Source organism: Xiphophorus maculatus, chromosome 3, assembly GCF_002775205.1.
Source record: "Xiphophorus maculatus strain JP 163 A chromosome 3, X_maculatus-5.0-male, whole genome shotgun sequence".
NCBI lineage: Eukaryota > Metazoa > Chordata > Actinopteri > Cyprinodontiformes > Poeciliidae > Xiphophorus > Xiphophorus maculatus.
The window spans coordinates 3,669,208-3,686,367 of NC_036445.1; the positions used below are offsets into that span (position 1 = coordinate 3,669,208).

Below are 17,160 nucleotides of genomic sequence, written 5' to 3' on the forward strand. Positions count from 1 at the left end.
TGTTAATGTGTTTCATTTTTACATTGCTGCATTGTGCTGGAATAATTTCAAAATAAGCATTTTGACTTGTCTGCAAGATCAATTCAAATTCTATTAAAGACTCACAAAATAAACGCAAATATAGCTTTGTAGATATCATTGCAGATACTTTGATCAATGTTTCAGCATGAAACAAGCAGAGGAAGTGGGAGGAAATTCAACTGCGTGCGCATCAGAGCAGGCAAACTGAAAAAAAGAAGCAGTTTTGATCAAACGTGTTATGAAGTATCTATGCTCTCCTGCTTGTGTGATTTTGCATGCAAATTTTTTAAGAATTCAGACGAACTGTGAAAGCTTCCTTTTTTAAGAACGTTTTTCTTTCACGAAGAAGAGTGTTCTGCATGCTGATAAAGTAGCCCATCTGAGGTAGGAACAAACATTCCTTTTCCTTTTTTCTAAACATTCTTTTACTAAGTTCCCTTTTCAGTCAAGTTTGAATAATCTCTTGTGTTTAGTTGCAAAAAGTTTGTATTTTTTCTCAAACACTTTGATGGAAGTTTTAAAATATTTCTAATTTGAAATCAGCTTTTACTTGGAGAAAAAAAGTTAAATATTTCACTGAAGCTTTAAGAGCCTTTTCAACTGTACTTCACATTTAGATATTTTTTTACAGATGCTGTGTTAAATTTTCTACTTCAATTCTAAAGTTTTTCCTTTGCGTTTATATAAAACAAAGTATATGTAGAGAGACATTCTCACTCATTCATTTTGACGTGTTATGATTCTGCTTCAAATGCATGCAAGTTAAGAACATGCAAGCAGCAGTTATTTTACAAAAAAAAATCCACCTCTTTATCTACAAAAAAACCCTATTTAACTTTAATTGCATTTATATAATTACAACCAGTACACGCATCAGAAGGTAATGATTTTGAACCTTTTTTTATCCTTCATTTAAATTGAACACCTTAGCCGTTGTATCTTTCTAAATAAAATGTATTTCTTCATAATGCTTTAGAATGTCTCTAACATCAAGATCACAAGCCCCTTGGACCTAGGAAGTAACCTAATACGGAAGAAAGACACTCGGTGAAGCATGACAATGAACACTTTTTTTGTAAAGTGGGTGATATTTGTGACCCTGATAAATTGTACGTACACTTTTTTTTTTTTTTACACATTGCACTTATATACTGACCATATAGTTTTGCTTATGGATTAAAGTTCCTTACTTGTCTTTTCATTTTTTTTTCTCCATAGCAGATTTTCATTATTGCCAAGACATTAAATTCCATTTGATGAGCGATGCTCAAAATGCTACAGAGGGGTCCTGCATTGAAATCAAATGTACGCCAGAGACAGTTGCTCCCATAAGTACAGATGCTTTCTGGTTCTGGATGAAGGATGCAATTTGGATAGAGAAGGATTTTGTTGGGACCAACATTTTCAGCTCGAATGAAACAGAACATCCCGTCAGCCCAGAGTTTAAAAACAGAGTCAAGTATCTCAGCTCACCGACAAGTGGGAAGAGAGATTCATCAGAAGTGTGCAACATATTGATCTGCGATCTGAAGAAAACAGACAGCGGACAATATAAGTTCAGATATATTTGGACAGACAGCAGACAATATATTGGGCGGACCTTCAAATGGAGTACAGAGAATTTTAATCTAACTGTCGAGGGTAAGTTTAAAGAAAAAAAAAAAAAGAAACATTTTCAGGATGTACAGAGAAAATCCTATTGTGGTATTTGTGATCAAATCGACCACATTAGTGAACTGAATAAAAACCCTTATTTTAACTTTGAAAGAAAATAGAAATAATTTTAGAAAAGGTTACAAAAGGAAGATACCTTTCTTTGGCTTAAATCTTGTTCCCAAGTGAGATTTTTTTATTAAACTGGTTTAACATTTTAAAGTGGAAATTCAAACATTTTTGCTTTATCAGCAAAAAATAGTTGATTTTGTGATTAATTTAACTTTAAAAGTCCAAGGATGAGTTAGAGATCATTTCTACAAAGATATGGAGAAATCAACATATTTGAAGCTTTAAATCTGCCAACAGGATTTTGTGACAGTTTTGATAAAAAGCCACAGAGGACCAACATCAACTGATTTTAATGAATTCATGTGTTCATGTCATAAAAATCATGTCTTAAATATTATTTATATTAGCCACAATTTATCTTCAACTGTTTATTAATAAATTTATGTGTTTATTTCCAGAAAACCCATGCCTTATCACTTTTAGCCAACCACCAGCTGTGATGACAAATAATACAGTGACACTCACATGCTCTACATCCATTTCATGTAATTCTGACCCTCAAATTAACACTCTGGAGCAGGGGCCTTCACCAAAATGGTTACGTTTTCACAGCATTGCGAATGAAAGTGAAACAACCAAAAGCACCAACCTTAGATTTACTGCCAGCTGGGAGGATGATGGGAGAATGTTTTCATGCCAAACGTCAGAAAACAAGGACAAATATTTGAACCGGAGCGTGACCCTGACTGTAGAATGTAAGTCTCTGAAATATATTCTTGTGTCTTTTTTGACGTTGAATGATTGCCGATTTAAGAAACCTGTTGAACTGTATGTATTTCAAGAAGTCCAAATAACTCCTTTCAGGCCACAACTCATTATGCTGGAGAGACTTGATTTTTTTTTATAATAAATAATTCATACCAAATAAATCATGCCATCATGTGGAGGTACACTGCTGTTCCATTTAGCTAGAACAAGTTGTGTTTATCTACTTGATTTACTAAATTTATAGGTACTTGCTGACTTTTCTAATTGCTTTAAAGTTTTCAGAGTAAGGTTTCTATCTACCATTTGCGTGAGAAATAAGCGTTTGCTATGTGTGGACTGATTTTTCTTCTTGCCATGTCTTGGTTGAAACAGATTCTCCTAACAATGTACTTGCTAATATGAGCAACAAAAGTGTAAAGGAAGGAGACAGTGTGACTCTCACGTGCTCTGCTAATGGAAGACCCAGTGTCACTTTCTCTTGGTTTAAAACTGACAATCAGCCTCATTTTGAATCAGCTAATCTCATTAAAAAAGGCAAACAGATTCAAGAAGATCAACTTCATTTTACATCAATTAATGAATCAGATAGTGGATCCTACTTCTGCCAAGCTCAGAACATCCATGGGACTAAACAGTCTAACAAATTACAAATTGAAGTGCTCTGTGAGTATTTTTTTATTTATATAAATTATTTTTTCATGGCATTTTTATGTATAGTAAATACAATTGTAGCTTGTATACTAAGTAGTAAACATTTTAGAATTATGTTTTTAAAGAAAATATGATATAAGAAAGTAAATATTTATATATTTTTTGCAAATTTGACATTTATTGGGGTTAGGTAAGGAGTGGCTGTAAAGGAAATAAAACAAATGAATATCTATTTTCTCTGTAGATTCACCTTCAGTTCATATCCAAGTAGAATATCTGAAAAGAAGATACCACGCCTACATAACAGAAGGGGACAAGATTAAACTTGTTTGTTATGTGAAAAGAAGCAATCCACAACCAACTAAATTTACTTTGTATAAAGATAATTATGTTTGGAGTGGGAAAGAATATGTTTTCTCCCGTGTCAAACCAGAAGACAGCGGCACTTACGAATGTATAGCCCAAAACAGTGTTGGTTCAAGAAGATCAAACCCTTTTCATCTTAATGTTCAATGTGAGTTTTACTCTTTCAATTATACACTAGTATGTTCTGTGAAACTCTATCTAAACATCTGAAAATCTGCCTTTTTTGTGTGTATTTTTTTAAGACAAGCCACAAAGCCAGGTTTTTACCAGAGCCACAGATAAAGTGAAAGTGAACAGCGTCCTTAGATTTACCTGTGACACCAAGGCAAACCCAGAGCCCTGGATCTCCTGGTACCGTTATAAACAGTCCGACCCCACCAACTGGACACCACTAAATATTAAAAAGGATCTAACTTTAGAGAGAGTTCAAAGAACAGACGAAGGCTGTTACATATGCAATGCAAGCAACACAGTTGGTAGAGGGGAATCCAGTCAACCCAAGTGCATTCAAGTACTGTGTAAGTAATTTTGTTTATTTATGAAATTGGGTCATATCCAACTTAATATAGAGCACAATACAAGATCATCTTTCTGTTGTTTTTTTCTCCACAGTTCCTCCCACCAACATGTATCTGTCTATGGTTTCTAAAGTTAAAGAAGGCCAGTCTGTAACAATCACCTGTAATGCTGAAAGCTTCCCTTTGTCAACATTTGAGTTGAAAAAATCTTTACCTGACCTTTCATCCTCAGAGCGGTTTTTTTCTCAGCCTGCTAATGATCAAAACTCTTTCACCCACACATTTAATGTAACTTCAACCCACGCAGGGTTGTACACCTGCATTGCATCAAACAGCGAAGGAAGCAACAGCAGCAACCAGAGGAAACTGGAGGTTGAATGTGAGTCATGTTGTGATGAACACTTTTCTAAATATCAAAGCCTTTCGGTTTACTTTAGAAGTATTTCTTGACTCTCAGATGAAAGAAAGTTGCTTTTTTTTCCTAGTTTTTAACCAGTAAGGTATTCAAACCATACACGTGTATGCATTTAATTGTTCAAGAACCCAGATTCTCAAACTCTATTACAAGTATCAGTTGTACTTTTAGTGGTAATCAAGATAAATTTTGAAATGAATGACATACAAGGTAGATGGTCAAGTTGTCCAAGCCCACTGATGGTTGCTCCATGCACAACTACTTAAATGAGAAATGTTATGAAGCATATATTGATAAATCACTGCAGCAGATATCTGTGATGACTTTGTTCCTGCAGTTGGTGCTTGATTTAATCATGGAGCATGTTGGATTATAAGGCAGAGACTTACAAGAAACAACCACATTTCTTTAGTGGGATTTTGTTATCTGAAGACATTTTATCTAACTTTTTGACTTAAAATGTAAAAAATCAAATAAGAACTGAATGCACTATTAAACCACATCCTTGTGTCTAAACACAATAAAAATGAATAAGAACACTATTATTACTCTTTTTGAAACACATGAAAATACAAATATCCAAGTTGTGTTGGAAAATGTTTGAGGTTGTAGTTTCTTAAAGAGAGATTTGTGTTCTCATATCTAAACATCTAAGTATATTTGACCCTCTCAATTTTTCTGTTTCTGACCCACATTCAGATGCTCCCAAAGATGTGAGAGTAGAACCTAAACCTGGAGAAAATGTGAAAGAAAATGAGTCATTCTCATTAACCTGCACTGCCCATTCCAATCCACTGATAACTCAGTTCAAGTGGATAAGAAGGAATAATAGTAAGAATGACATTACTGTAAGCACAGAGAAGACCTTCACTGTACATTCTTCTAAGCCCTCTGACAGTGGGCTTTACATCTGTGAAGTCCAAAATGTCATTGGAAGTGGGAAATCACAAGTGAAGATTAATATAAAGTGTGAGTATAAAACAAAACACGAGTGTATATTTTAGTGCAAAAGGGAGATGAAACATGATGAAGAATTGCTCATTGATTTTATCCCTCCTTCATCCATTTAGCCCATTTACTCATTTTCGTATGCTAAAAAAAAACCTGTGGTTCTCTTATTAAATCTTGCTGCTTAGATGCACCAAAATGGACGACAATCATTAAAGGAGAAGAGCAACAGCACCTAGGGGGACGACGTTCTGTGACACTTAGCTGCAGCAGTTACTCCTATCCTCCTGCTTATTATATCTGGTACAATAAGACAGATAATACACAGGTTTCTCGCAAGCAGAACTTAACGGTGTACTCCCATCAAGCAGGGGAGTACTACTGCACTGCCAAAAATGAGATCGGTCAGATCAAGTCGGATTCAGTCAGCCTGTTTGATGGTAAGTAATATTTGGAGGGTACAATCCTTCGTGCTCATTGCATTTTTCTTTAAGACAGTACAAAACTACGGAAATCATTTTCAGTTATCTGAAATCTGTTTGAAGCTAATGCTCTGTCTCTTGCAACCACAGACACATTTATGAAGATTATGAAGGTTGTTGGCTGGCTTTGCTTGATCTTGCTCATCATAGGCCTAATTTTGTTGCACAGGTAAAAAAAAAAAGACGTCAAAGTATATTTTTAATTAAAATGTACACAAGTAGTAAGAATATATGAATGTAACTGTTTTCAGGCACAGGATGAATAAAGCAAATCGACAAAGGACAACAAATAGATGGTCCTGCTGTCATTTCTTGCTGATAATTCAGGTATTTTTATATTTCTGCTGAAATATTTTAAGCTATACAGAAACACTTGTATTCTATGTTTGTGTGCATGTATTAACAGAGGCTGTTGTGGAAGTTCTGCTAGTGAATATTTTTATTTTTCCAAAGGACCCACTTATTTATCTTTAAAAGAGAATAAAAATGATAAACACCCAGCAGATATCTCAGACTAACAATGAAAAGAAAACATATATAAAGTGTATATAGTGGAGTACAAGTGATATATTTGCCTTCATTGATGCCACAGGAGTTTGTCCTGTCTGTCTCTGTGTTGCCCTGCGACAGACTGGCGACCTGGTGCCTATCTCCAGGAACGTTCGCTGGAGATAGGCACCAGCACCCCTTCCCGACCTCACTAGGGACAAGGGTGTACAGAAAATGAATGAATGAATGAATGGATGGATGGATGGATGGATGGATGGATGGATGGATGGATGGATGGATGGATGGATGGATGATGCCACAGGATCTGCCTGTGCTTAGTGCTGCAGTTCATCATACACAAAATGATGGCCCAGAAACTAACACTTGATATTCACTGAAAAAAGTGAATAGTTACAGGCATCTATTTGTGGTCAGATGTAGAAGTAGTGACAAACCCCTCCGACCCCACTTCTATTGTCTTTTCAGGGTTTCTGTAGCTTGTGCAAAAGGCCTGAAAGGAGAAATGCAAGAAATGAGAATATCTTAACAAATACCTCTAGAAGCAGAGATGACTTATTGCCACAGCAACACTGCCGTCCAAAGGCTCAGCATCAGCAGCCTCGTCCAGACGTCACGTAAGTGAGCAGCCTCACGCTGTCTCCACACAGAACAACAGACATTGTGTTTTACAGAGACACAGCTGTTTCTCCTCTTTGAGAAAAGAATCTGTTTATGATCACACAGATACAGAATGCATGGCACAACAAGTGTCTTCCAGTAAAATAAACAGACAGCCAACATGTGATTCTTTTTTCCTTATTCTTGTTCTGCAGGTCTACTTCACATCATGTTAATGTTGTTTATTCTACAGTCAATGTGCCGTATGGAAAACAAGTGAGTTAAGTTAACTTCTAGCAGAGAACTAAAATATTTTCAGAATAACTAGATAAAGCTAATTTCAAATTTAAATTTCAAATAAATATAATTTTTAGCTCCAACAAATATGCATTAATAAATTATTTTTATGTGGCAAGATTACACATTTCTAATGACTGTAACCTCTTCAAAGTGGAAAGATCAGAAAAATGTAGATTTACACAAACATTGGTGAAGGGAAATGTTTTTGGGGTAATTTTATGTAATTTTCAACTGAACAGAAGATTTCTACTGCTAGCAAATCTAGTGTTAGAGTTTATTTGATTCTTGAGGCCTACTTTCATTTTAAAACAAGTCTTAATCTGTGTGAAGGAACTTAGCAGATTTGTATTACATCCAACCGTATGACGCCAGTAAAGCTGCTGCTTGTGTGCTGTAGATGTGTCCTCGCTGCTCGTCTGGTCAATAGTATTTGTAAAAACAGTAATTATTCACTAATCTGCAGCATAGAATAATGAATCAACTTACTGCCTCTGTTTTACTGTATGAATGAACTCATTCAGTTTCCACCACAGTCACCACTGCCTTCTGTCTGCATGTGTTCAGGCTCCATCTGCACAAAGGCCTGGAGGAAGCCAGCAAAAATGTACAGAGGATGACTCTCTCAATTACGCTTCTCTACACTTTCAGAAAAAGAAGTGAGCAAAAGTATTTTTTAGTTTTCATTTTTTGTAAATGAATATATAAATATACAAAAATTGTAATGATGTGGGGGGTTTTTTAGGAAAGAAGAAGTAGAGTCTGTCTATTCACAAGTGTCAAACCCATGCAAACAGGTCAGGAATCTCTTCGCACGTGAAATAACTACATTGCAGAACAAATATGTGGAAAAGTTCTGTTTCTGGTGATCATGAAACCCAAATACTGTTCAATTCTAAAATGTTTCTGTCTTTGTTTTAGCAAGCACAGGAAAAACTGGAAGACTATGAGAACATCAACATGGTATCACCAATCAAAGTTCCATATAATTTTGACGATGACTCAGAGACCAGTGATGAAGAGGAGGTCAACTATACTCAGGTGGACATTATTCCAAAACCTCCCGGCCAGACAGACTCAACAGACTCCAGCACCTCTGAGGATGAGACTCAGTACTCTGACATCAAACTGTGATTCAATACACTCTTTAAGATCCCACTGGGAGCTGTAAACTATCATATTTTTTAAAAGATATGCAAATATTCAATTCACAGATTCAATTTGTGTGCAATAACACAGTATTAGAAGAGATAAGGAAGTGAATAGCATTCCACTTGTAATAAACATGTATAGTGTCAGAAAATAAACCCTCTACTTATTTCTTCTGTTCTGTTTGTCACACAGATTTAAGGTTACTGAAGAAAAAAAACTAAGTAAATAGATAAAAGAATAAGTCAAATTATTATTTGACTTATTAAAGAAAAAAAACTATCAAAACCAAGCTTACCCTATGTGAAAACAGGAAGTCACATTTTTCAACTGTGAATGAGCTGTAAATGCACAAAACAAGGTCTTAAGATGTGACCTGCAGATTGAAAATATTTTTAATAGAATATTACTGACTATATGAATGTAGCTAAAAGATTTAAAAAGTAGCCTAAAAATGAACATAAAACCAACAGGCAAAACTGGCGGTGATAGTGTACAAGTCTTGGCCAGATTTGATGCTTCAGAATACGGAGAACAAATCTGTAAGGTGGCAAATACTTTTTCATAATATATGTATAGGTTGAGCTTTAGCAAAGATTTAATTCTGTATACAAGAAGCTAAAAACTGAGACTGCTATTTATGTTTTAAAGCTATGCTATATTTACAATGGTGAGGCTTGTATCTGATGTATGCAAACTGAAAAAAATATTGTATTGTATGTTTATGTTTTATGCAGACTCTTTACACTGTAAAGAACATTTTATTTAGCTGCACATGTAAATTTAATAAAAACCCATACAACGTTTTGAAAAATGTTTATCAGATCTCTCTTTGTTGCTTTTATTTCGGACAGTAGTTTTAATAAAGAGACAAAATTATTAGTTATTAGTAAAATATAGCATTAAGCAAACAGTTGCTTTACAAATATGACTTATTATTGTTAGTCATGGTTGATATAGTTTTCTAACATCATTGTAAGGTTAAATATTCAGAATCAACTCATTCAGAATCATGTTGAACTAAAACTAAAGTCCAGGATCTTGTTCTCTGCTACAAATCTACTTAAAATTAAGCAGTGACCATTTCACTGACCTCCTCTGTAAGATCATAATCCCCTTTTCCTTGTCCCAAGGAAGTGTCTGAGAAATCTCCGTGCTGTTTTGTATCTGCACCATCACTTTCTCTGCACCGGATGCGGATCTCAGAATACTCAGCTGTCTTTGACTCCAGTCCTCTGATAGCACCATCTCCAAGCTCACCTTCTGATCTGGCCTGCAGTTTAGCGAAATCCACATTGACATAGTTAAGGTGCTCTTCCGTGTCTCCTTCCACCTCTTTCACTGCAGCTTTGTCTTCTGGGGAAGAACTGACCTACAAAAAGACCAGAGTACAATAAATGGAAGTGAAATCACTTGCATTTATTTCAGGAAGTCTGGGAGTATGAAGGCTCGCAATAAAATGTTCTGTTGCATCACAGAGTTAGTTTATGCATTGATGCCTTCTGGTTTTACATGTAACCAAATGCATAAGTCGTGATTCTGCAAAAAACTAGACTCACCACATTGGTGACTAAACATTCTTCTGTTTTCATCAATTCCTTATTGAGTGAAAAGCTGTCTTTTCTTCTCCTACAACGAAAGAAAAATCCTGATTATGGGAGGAGTAAGAAGAAATTTATTGAAACTGACTCAATATATATAAAGCATGCCCAAAATGTATTTTTACAGAGTGTTATGAAGCTTACATTATCTGGATGTACTTGACAAAAATGTATTGACATATGTATCAATTTTACACCTGTTGCCTCTTTTGGTCAAAAAGAAAAAACTTTCATAGAAAACATTTTCAGACAGTTACATGCATCTACAAAGTTGGTCATATCTCAGGTCAATAATGATAAAGCTGCCGTCACAGTTCTCTATCATTAATTTCTTGGAAATTAAATACTTTATTTCATATCTGTAGAAAAGCAACTAGGAGGGTAATATGAATAGCACAAAACAAACAAATGTGTAAGAATGGGTAAAACATTGCCATATTTGTGACAATAGTCTTTAAATGAACACGTCCCTCATTTAACATAACTATGTTATGATAGTTCTGTTAATTTGAATCATTTCACAAGTGCTAGCTGAATTATTAATCTTTTTACCTGCAAAATAAAATCAGCAGTGGGATACAAATCATCATCATCCCTAGTGCTCCAGCTGCTGATCCGATTAGCAGAGATACAACGTCAACGCCTGAAAATCCAAAACAAACCACGTTAGATGACAAACAAAACAGATAAATGACGCATCAAAGAAATAAATGCAGCATCTTGAAGTATCCCACCCAGCTGAGTTTCACTGGAGGAAACATTATAAGCCAGACTGTCTGAGCCCAGTGAGTTCCTGCTGATGCACACTAAAGTGGGCGTGTCTGCATTCATATGGTACAGAGTGATGACACTCCTCATGGTCCCATGTCCCATGATTATCTCCCGTACTGGGATGTCAGCTGAGTGGTTGACAGGTTCTCCAGCCAGTTCCCAAACCAGGGAAGGAAGCGGGTTACCCTGACTGTTGCAGGAGCATCTTAACTGGGATAATATTCTAACGCAGCGGGAAGACGGTAGGATCTCTGGAGAATCTGAAAACAAGGATGATAAGATATGATTTGCTGGAGAAAATTCTGGGAAAATTAGAAATATTTTATGGATATCAAACCTTACATAGGACATCAACAGTGACAAGTTCTGAGTATTGAGATCCATGAATATTTAGTGCTTCACAGTAGTATAGATCTTCTGAGAGTTTGGTCACATTGAAGGTGAAATCCCGCTCTGATCCCACAACTTCCTTTTCTCTTCCAGCAGCTCGGAACCAGGTAATGTTAGCTACTGCTGGATTGGCGACGCTGGAGCAGGTCAGAGTCACAGAGCCGCCATCAGGAACCGGACCAGAGGGGTCAGCAGACACCGTGGTGTTTTTAGGGGAATCTGAAAGAAATCAGTTGATTTTATTTTGATGGTACTGCATTGCTTTCTTATGGAAAATGTAGATTCAATCTAGTTGGAAAATTAAATTTCAAGTTGGTCTTGGTGATTGCAAATCACTTTCAAAATCTTTTACTTGATAATTCCTTCTTCCTAATTGAAAAGGTACATAGAAGTACATCTAAAAATTACTTCCAAATATATCAAATATATTTCTACCATTTTTCCATGCAAATGAAGTGAAATAATTTGGTATTTTATGTGTTTCTTACATAAAATTAAAATATTACACTGCATAGTGTAATATCAAGAAAGGAAAAGAAAAACATCCTAATTAGGGGACCAACCAAACAAAACATTTCCACATAAGTCTGAACACTTGCACATGTGCACAGCAGAGTCAGTCAGACACAATGAGGGTTCTGAGGTCGTCACGCAACATGACAATGTGTCACTGTCCATGATCCAGACTTTTGTTGTGAACAAGTCTTGGCTCTACTTCATGTTTGGGTTTTCACAGCTGGACATACAGTAGAGCCATAATCCACACAATGTACTGCTCTGTTTTTTGTTAGGACGGTAGCTCAACCTTTTTTCTTAGTTGCACAAACTCACACTGAACATCCAGCTGAGTCTTTGCGGAAACTTCTTCTCCCAGATCATTTTTTGCAGAGCAGCGATAGCCACCGCTATGGCTGGGAACGACATTGTCTAAAACCAAGACCGGTCCGGTCCCTTGATGCACTTCACCATCTCTGTACCAGGTGTAATTAGTCACTGGAGGGTTTGAACGGCTTCTACAAATTAGAGACACAGAGCTGCCCTCTACGACTGGACCGGATGGTTCAACAAGAACTGTTGTGTCCTTTGGAGAAACTGCAAATACAAACAAGTATCAGTCAGTTTTGTTTTAGGCTGTGGAAATACTATGTTGTGTCTGTATGTGTTTCACCCTGACTTACACTGCACATCTATGGAAGCGATGGAAGAGTTCTGGCTTCCATATCCATTATCGGCTTGACAGAAAAACCGCCGGTCAACTTCTGTAGCTGTGGTGGAAAGTTTGTTCTTAAATCCAACTGCTTCCACTTGCTCGCCATTAACTTTGTACCAAGTGTAGTTGTCCACCTCTGGATTTGAGTTGGTGCTGCAGGTCAAAATCACCAAACTGCCCTCCAATACTGGACCAGAACCACTGACTGATGTGTTGTGTGGAGGGTCTGGAAGGAAGTGAGAAATATGAAATACAAATCTAGTACATATACATGTTGATTAGGTGTTTTTGATAATAGCAACTATTCCTCTTTTTACATCCCTATACCAACACACTATTAAAAAGCTCCTTTTTGTTTTCAAAGCTGAAGCAAATGTGTCAAAAATCTCAAAATGTATTTGAAAGGATCTTTTTCATGAATTACTTCCCTGAGGTCTGACCACTATTATATCTAAGATTTGAAACTAGCGATGATCCAATAAATTTGTGATCCATTATCCACACAGGAACAGCTTTTTAATCAAGACCATCAGGTATCAACTTCAGCATCATCAGCCACCTATGGTAAGCAGCAATATTTTCTTATGGTACCGTGCACACACACATTAACGTGACATGCAAACAAGCAACAAAAAACTTGTTCAGGTTCCACTGACAGGAGACTTTGTGCCCCCTTGAGAAGAATGCAATATCCACCTCATCAAAAAAGCATGACTGTCAGTATCTTCTATTTAGATAAAACTGCAAACTGAATTAAAGGCAATTTAAATTAAAACTTTCAGTATATAATTTTTACTAGTGTTTTTTCAAACTGTAATCCTTTTCCAGAAAGTTGTCAAATGTGTCACTCTACTCTCCAAAGCCGCAGACAAAAAATTGCTACAATTGATTGTAAAACCTGACCATTGCATATGTAAAAGAATGACAAAATAGCTCCTTGATTGGGTTATTATTCCTACTTTTATAAACCCAATTCACTCTAGATTATATTTTCAATTAAAGAAAAATAAAACTGTTAACAAATGGATAAATCAGCTGTGATTTGACAGGTCTTTCAAATTATGTTTTTTTTTTTACTGCAAAATGTACTCAAGATTTTTAAACAACTTTTCTCACTCTGTAATGTCACGTTTTATATATGACTTCAGACTTATAAACTGATAAAATATTTCTAAGTAAATTGCAGTCAAAACCAGAAATATACTCACAAAAAACCTGTATAGTCAAACTTCTTTCATAGACAAGGTCACTGTACCCAGCTTGTCTGTTGTATGCAGCACTGCAGGAAACCTTCTGTCCATGGTGGAGGTAAGAAACATTAAAGTTCATGACAGAGTTTAAAGATTTTGCTTCCATATTCTCCTCGATGTCCCCTAAACTGGGTGACCATGTCACAAGTGGTAGAAGAGTAGGACAGGCGACAACAGCTGAGCAACTCAAGGAAACTGCAGTGCCTTCTTCAACTTCCAGCTTAGGGGGAGTTATGGTAGGCTGGGGGAGTGTATCTGAAAAGTAAAACAATAAGGAAAAGCTGTGGGTCATAAACAAAAAAATATAGCTTTTCATGGTTAAGCCTCTACTGAACAGACCTTTAGTGGTGATGCGAACACTTTTTCTAAAGTTAAACTTCAGTGAGTTGTCACACTGCAGTCTGAAGTAATAGTTGTCATAATGGTTAGATGGCAGGTTGGTGAAGATGGTGGTGCAGTCTTTGTCACGCAGAATCCCGGTCAGCTTTCCCTGTAGGAGATTTAAGCTCACACTCGCTCCAGTCAGGCTGGAATCAAACACCTGCGTTTGGCTCCAGCTGCCTCTCTTCCATACGGCTTTACATGAGTGGTCCAGGTGTTCATCCCATTCAGAAGGCAAGCTGAAAGTGCAGGGGATGATCACACAGGATCCACTCAGCCCCTCTACAGTCTGAGGCATGAAGACTGACCACTGCTGGCAAAAGATGCCTGAGGAAAAACAGTGAGTTCATCAACATAGGTTCAACAACTGCAAGGTTTCCACGAAAGCAGATTTTTATTAAAAACATATAACATGAAAAATCTTACCTTGAAATGAAAAATATATGAACAAAAGTTTCACAATGAACATCATTGATTTTGTTCACGTTATTGAACCTAGAATAAAGTAGTGGACAGAAAAGAATCAAATTAAAAGATTAATCTTAATTTTTTATTATTAATTTCCAAGTAACTGAAATAAAAGTAAGGATCAGTTATAAACATCTGAAGCATTATTAATACAGATATTTATATCAAAGCATTGCAATAATAATAATAATAATACCAATGTTACATTATTCTGTTTGTTCTAGTCTAATAATTGTCTTTCATAGGGAGTCATACCAAACTATGCTTTAAAAAATAATCAAAATAACAACCTGAGTAAGCAATAAAGTTTGATTTGCGCAGAATTGTGTTTACTTTGCTAGAATCTGCCCACAGACATTACAAAAATGGTTCTCTTATAATTTAATTAAAAATAAATAAATAAATACAAAAACATTCAGTAAAATACTATGTTAAATCCAAACTTAACTTTGGTGGTATTTAGCAAAGTTTTTCTATAAAAAACAGAAGAGAATAAAACTATTTCACTTTACTACTGAGTTCAAAAAAAGACTGGACTAGTTTATATGTATTTAATGGAATCTAATATTGAAACAAATTCAGAGATTTACCAGAATTGACTTTGCAGTGTTTCCAATTCAGCGAGTGAGTCTTGCCAGTCTCCTTGCGTGTCTGTCTGGACGAGACATGCAGCTGTGCTACTGGACACTGGCAACCAGAAAACAACAGGGTTTTGATACAGAGTCCACTGGCTGACACATTTCCTTCAAAGCTGATTTTTTTTTCCCTCAGCAAAACATAAATCTGACATAATATTATCAGCAGTGAGAGAAAGTAGAATGAATGAACCGCACCCAAAAATAAACTGTAGGACAGATAAACCTTAAGAATTACGCTGAAGTAGAGCAGTTAAAATCCAACATTGACACAATGGAAATTTAATCATTAAAACTTATATTTCAGCAAGACACTAATGTACAATAATGGTCAATAAATTAGGATTTGCCTTCAGATGGAGTTAATTTGTCAAATTAAAAGTCCTTTTTGAAAATAATCTGTAATCTAGCATTAAACATGCTTTTCGTCAAGCCAACATTTCCGCTTAAAATATGTTTTTTTAATTGATGTAACATTCTCATCTTAAATGGCATATAATTAGCTGTAAGTGAAACAGAAGCAACAGTTTGAAAACAGTCTGTGAAATTAATTTATATAATCTGTTTCAATTAGTGAGTAGAAGTACTTAAATAAATTACATTTTCATCTTCATTGGTATGACTATACTGCAGACTTACAAAATAAATATATTTCACAAAGAGAAAGTATGTTAAATACCTTTAAATGTGTGAGCAGCAATCGTCAGACAAGATGTGTTCAAAGGAAATACAAACACAAAGAGGAAAATTTCAAAAGCTTGCATGATTGAGGTCAAAAGATTTAAATTTACGTCAGCAAGAATCTTAAGAGAAAAAAACAACAACAGGAAATTGCTTAAACGAAAATGATTTCTTAATGTGTGCAGTGAACTGAGGAAGTTCTCATACAATCAGGAGTTTCACAATTAATCAACAAATGTACCTTGATATTTTACACTCAATTTATCGCCAGCAGAAATATGTGGATTTAGTTAGAAAAACTCACTTCTGTCTACATATGGCTTTATTAATAATTTTGCATGTCACAGTGAAAGCTTAAACATGAAAAAGACAACTGCCTGTTGACAGAAGTGTCAGGTCCCATTTAGGTAGGCATACTGTAGTTTTGGTTAAACTATGTTTGGATGTGCAAGCTTCTTCTAAATGTGACTGTCCAATAAAATTGGTTGTCTGTATAAAAGTGTGTCCCAGTATGGAGGGAGAGTTAGAAAAAAAAGAAAGAAAATCATCTAGGGCAGTCTTGAGTGATGGCTCAAAATGACTGATTGTCAGAGTCAAGGGTTTATCAAACATGCATTAAAGAGTCAAAGTAACACTCCAGGTATGTTTTGATGAGGGAACAACATTACAACACAATATAAAGCTAAAAAAGTAAATTTTACATAATACCCCCCTTTAATCTACTGGTAAGTATTCACAAGACATTCAGATGGGTCAGATTTTGTCATTAAAAAAAACCCAAAAAAACAAAAAACATAAGAGCACAGATTCTGCCTTGTTTCAATACATCAGGCTGCATGAAATGGCCTGATGTATTGGCACAAGTACACAATGTGCCAGTGTGTACTTGGCACATTTGGACTCCTGTGTCCCAATACAGAGTTGGTTAAATGCCACAGCCTTTAAACAGCATCAATACAGTATTGATGTTTGAGTATCAATACTCAATGATACAATGATATGACATGGCAGGATCATATTGATATCATCATTATTGATGATACTGCCTGTGTATCATTAATACTCAGGCAGGCTGAGTATTGATGCTGACCATGTCCATCCTTCAATGATCACAGGATGTGCACCGTCGACTCCACCGTCCCCAGATCCTACTAAGGCATATCTATGAAGTTCCCAGTAAGAGTATATTCTCCTGTGACCTTTAGCATACCTCATATGGGTAATGGACTGCTATCAGCCATGTCCCTGTGGAAGTGTTACAGGTGCATTCATGTTAAGATGCAATCAAATAGAAAAAAAAAAAACATTGAAGAAAAGGTATCTTCA

The 17,160-nt window shown here is 35.8% G+C and overlaps 2 protein-coding genes across 3 annotated transcripts; one reads left to right on the forward strand and one right to left on the reverse strand.

Moving 5' to 3' along the window:
- The first annotated feature begins 267 nt into the window (after nt 1–267).
- LOC102236431 (B-cell receptor CD22-like) lies at nt 268–8,692 on the forward strand. Of its 2 annotated transcripts, none has more exons than XM_023331194.1 (17): nt 268–405; nt 998–1,130; nt 1,240–1,662; nt 2,205–2,501; nt 2,887–3,177; nt 3,410–3,679; nt 3,774–4,049; nt 4,144–4,428; nt 5,164–5,433; nt 5,601–5,852; nt 5,985–6,063; nt 6,146–6,221; nt 6,870–7,018; nt 7,217–7,277; nt 7,866–7,957; nt 8,044–8,095; nt 8,220–8,692. In XM_023331194.1, exons 2-17 carry the CDS (start codon nt 1,076–1,078, stop codon nt 8,430–8,432), a joined length of 3,141 nt encoding a protein of 1,046 aa, XP_023186962.1. In that variant the 5' UTR covers nt 268–405; nt 998–1,075; the 3' UTR covers nt 8,433–8,692. The 2 variants fall into 2 exon arrangements, with proteins under 2 accessions (XP_023186962.1, XP_023186963.1); XM_023331195.1 differs by having other exon boundaries at nt 1,243–1,662.
- A 569-nt stretch (nt 8,693–9,261) lies between these two features.
- On the reverse strand, nt 9,262–16,143 carry LOC102236176 (sialoadhesin-like). Its single transcript, XM_023331196.1, has 12 exons — nt 15,833–16,143; nt 15,109–15,205; nt 14,477–14,545; nt 14,009–14,377; nt 13,628–13,924; nt 12,388–12,645; nt 12,041–12,301; nt 11,162–11,428; nt 10,783–11,079; nt 10,601–10,691; nt 10,007–10,076; nt 9,262–9,819 (listed from the first exon to the last, which is right to left on the reverse strand). The coding sequence occupies exons 3-12, from the start codon at nt 14,520–14,522 to the stop codon at nt 9,517–9,519; spliced, it is 2,259 nt and encodes a 752-aa protein (XP_023186964.1). The 5' UTR covers nt 14,523–14,545; nt 15,109–15,205; nt 15,833–16,143; the 3' UTR covers nt 9,262–9,516.
- Nucleotides 16,144–17,160: the final 1,017 nt, after the last annotated feature.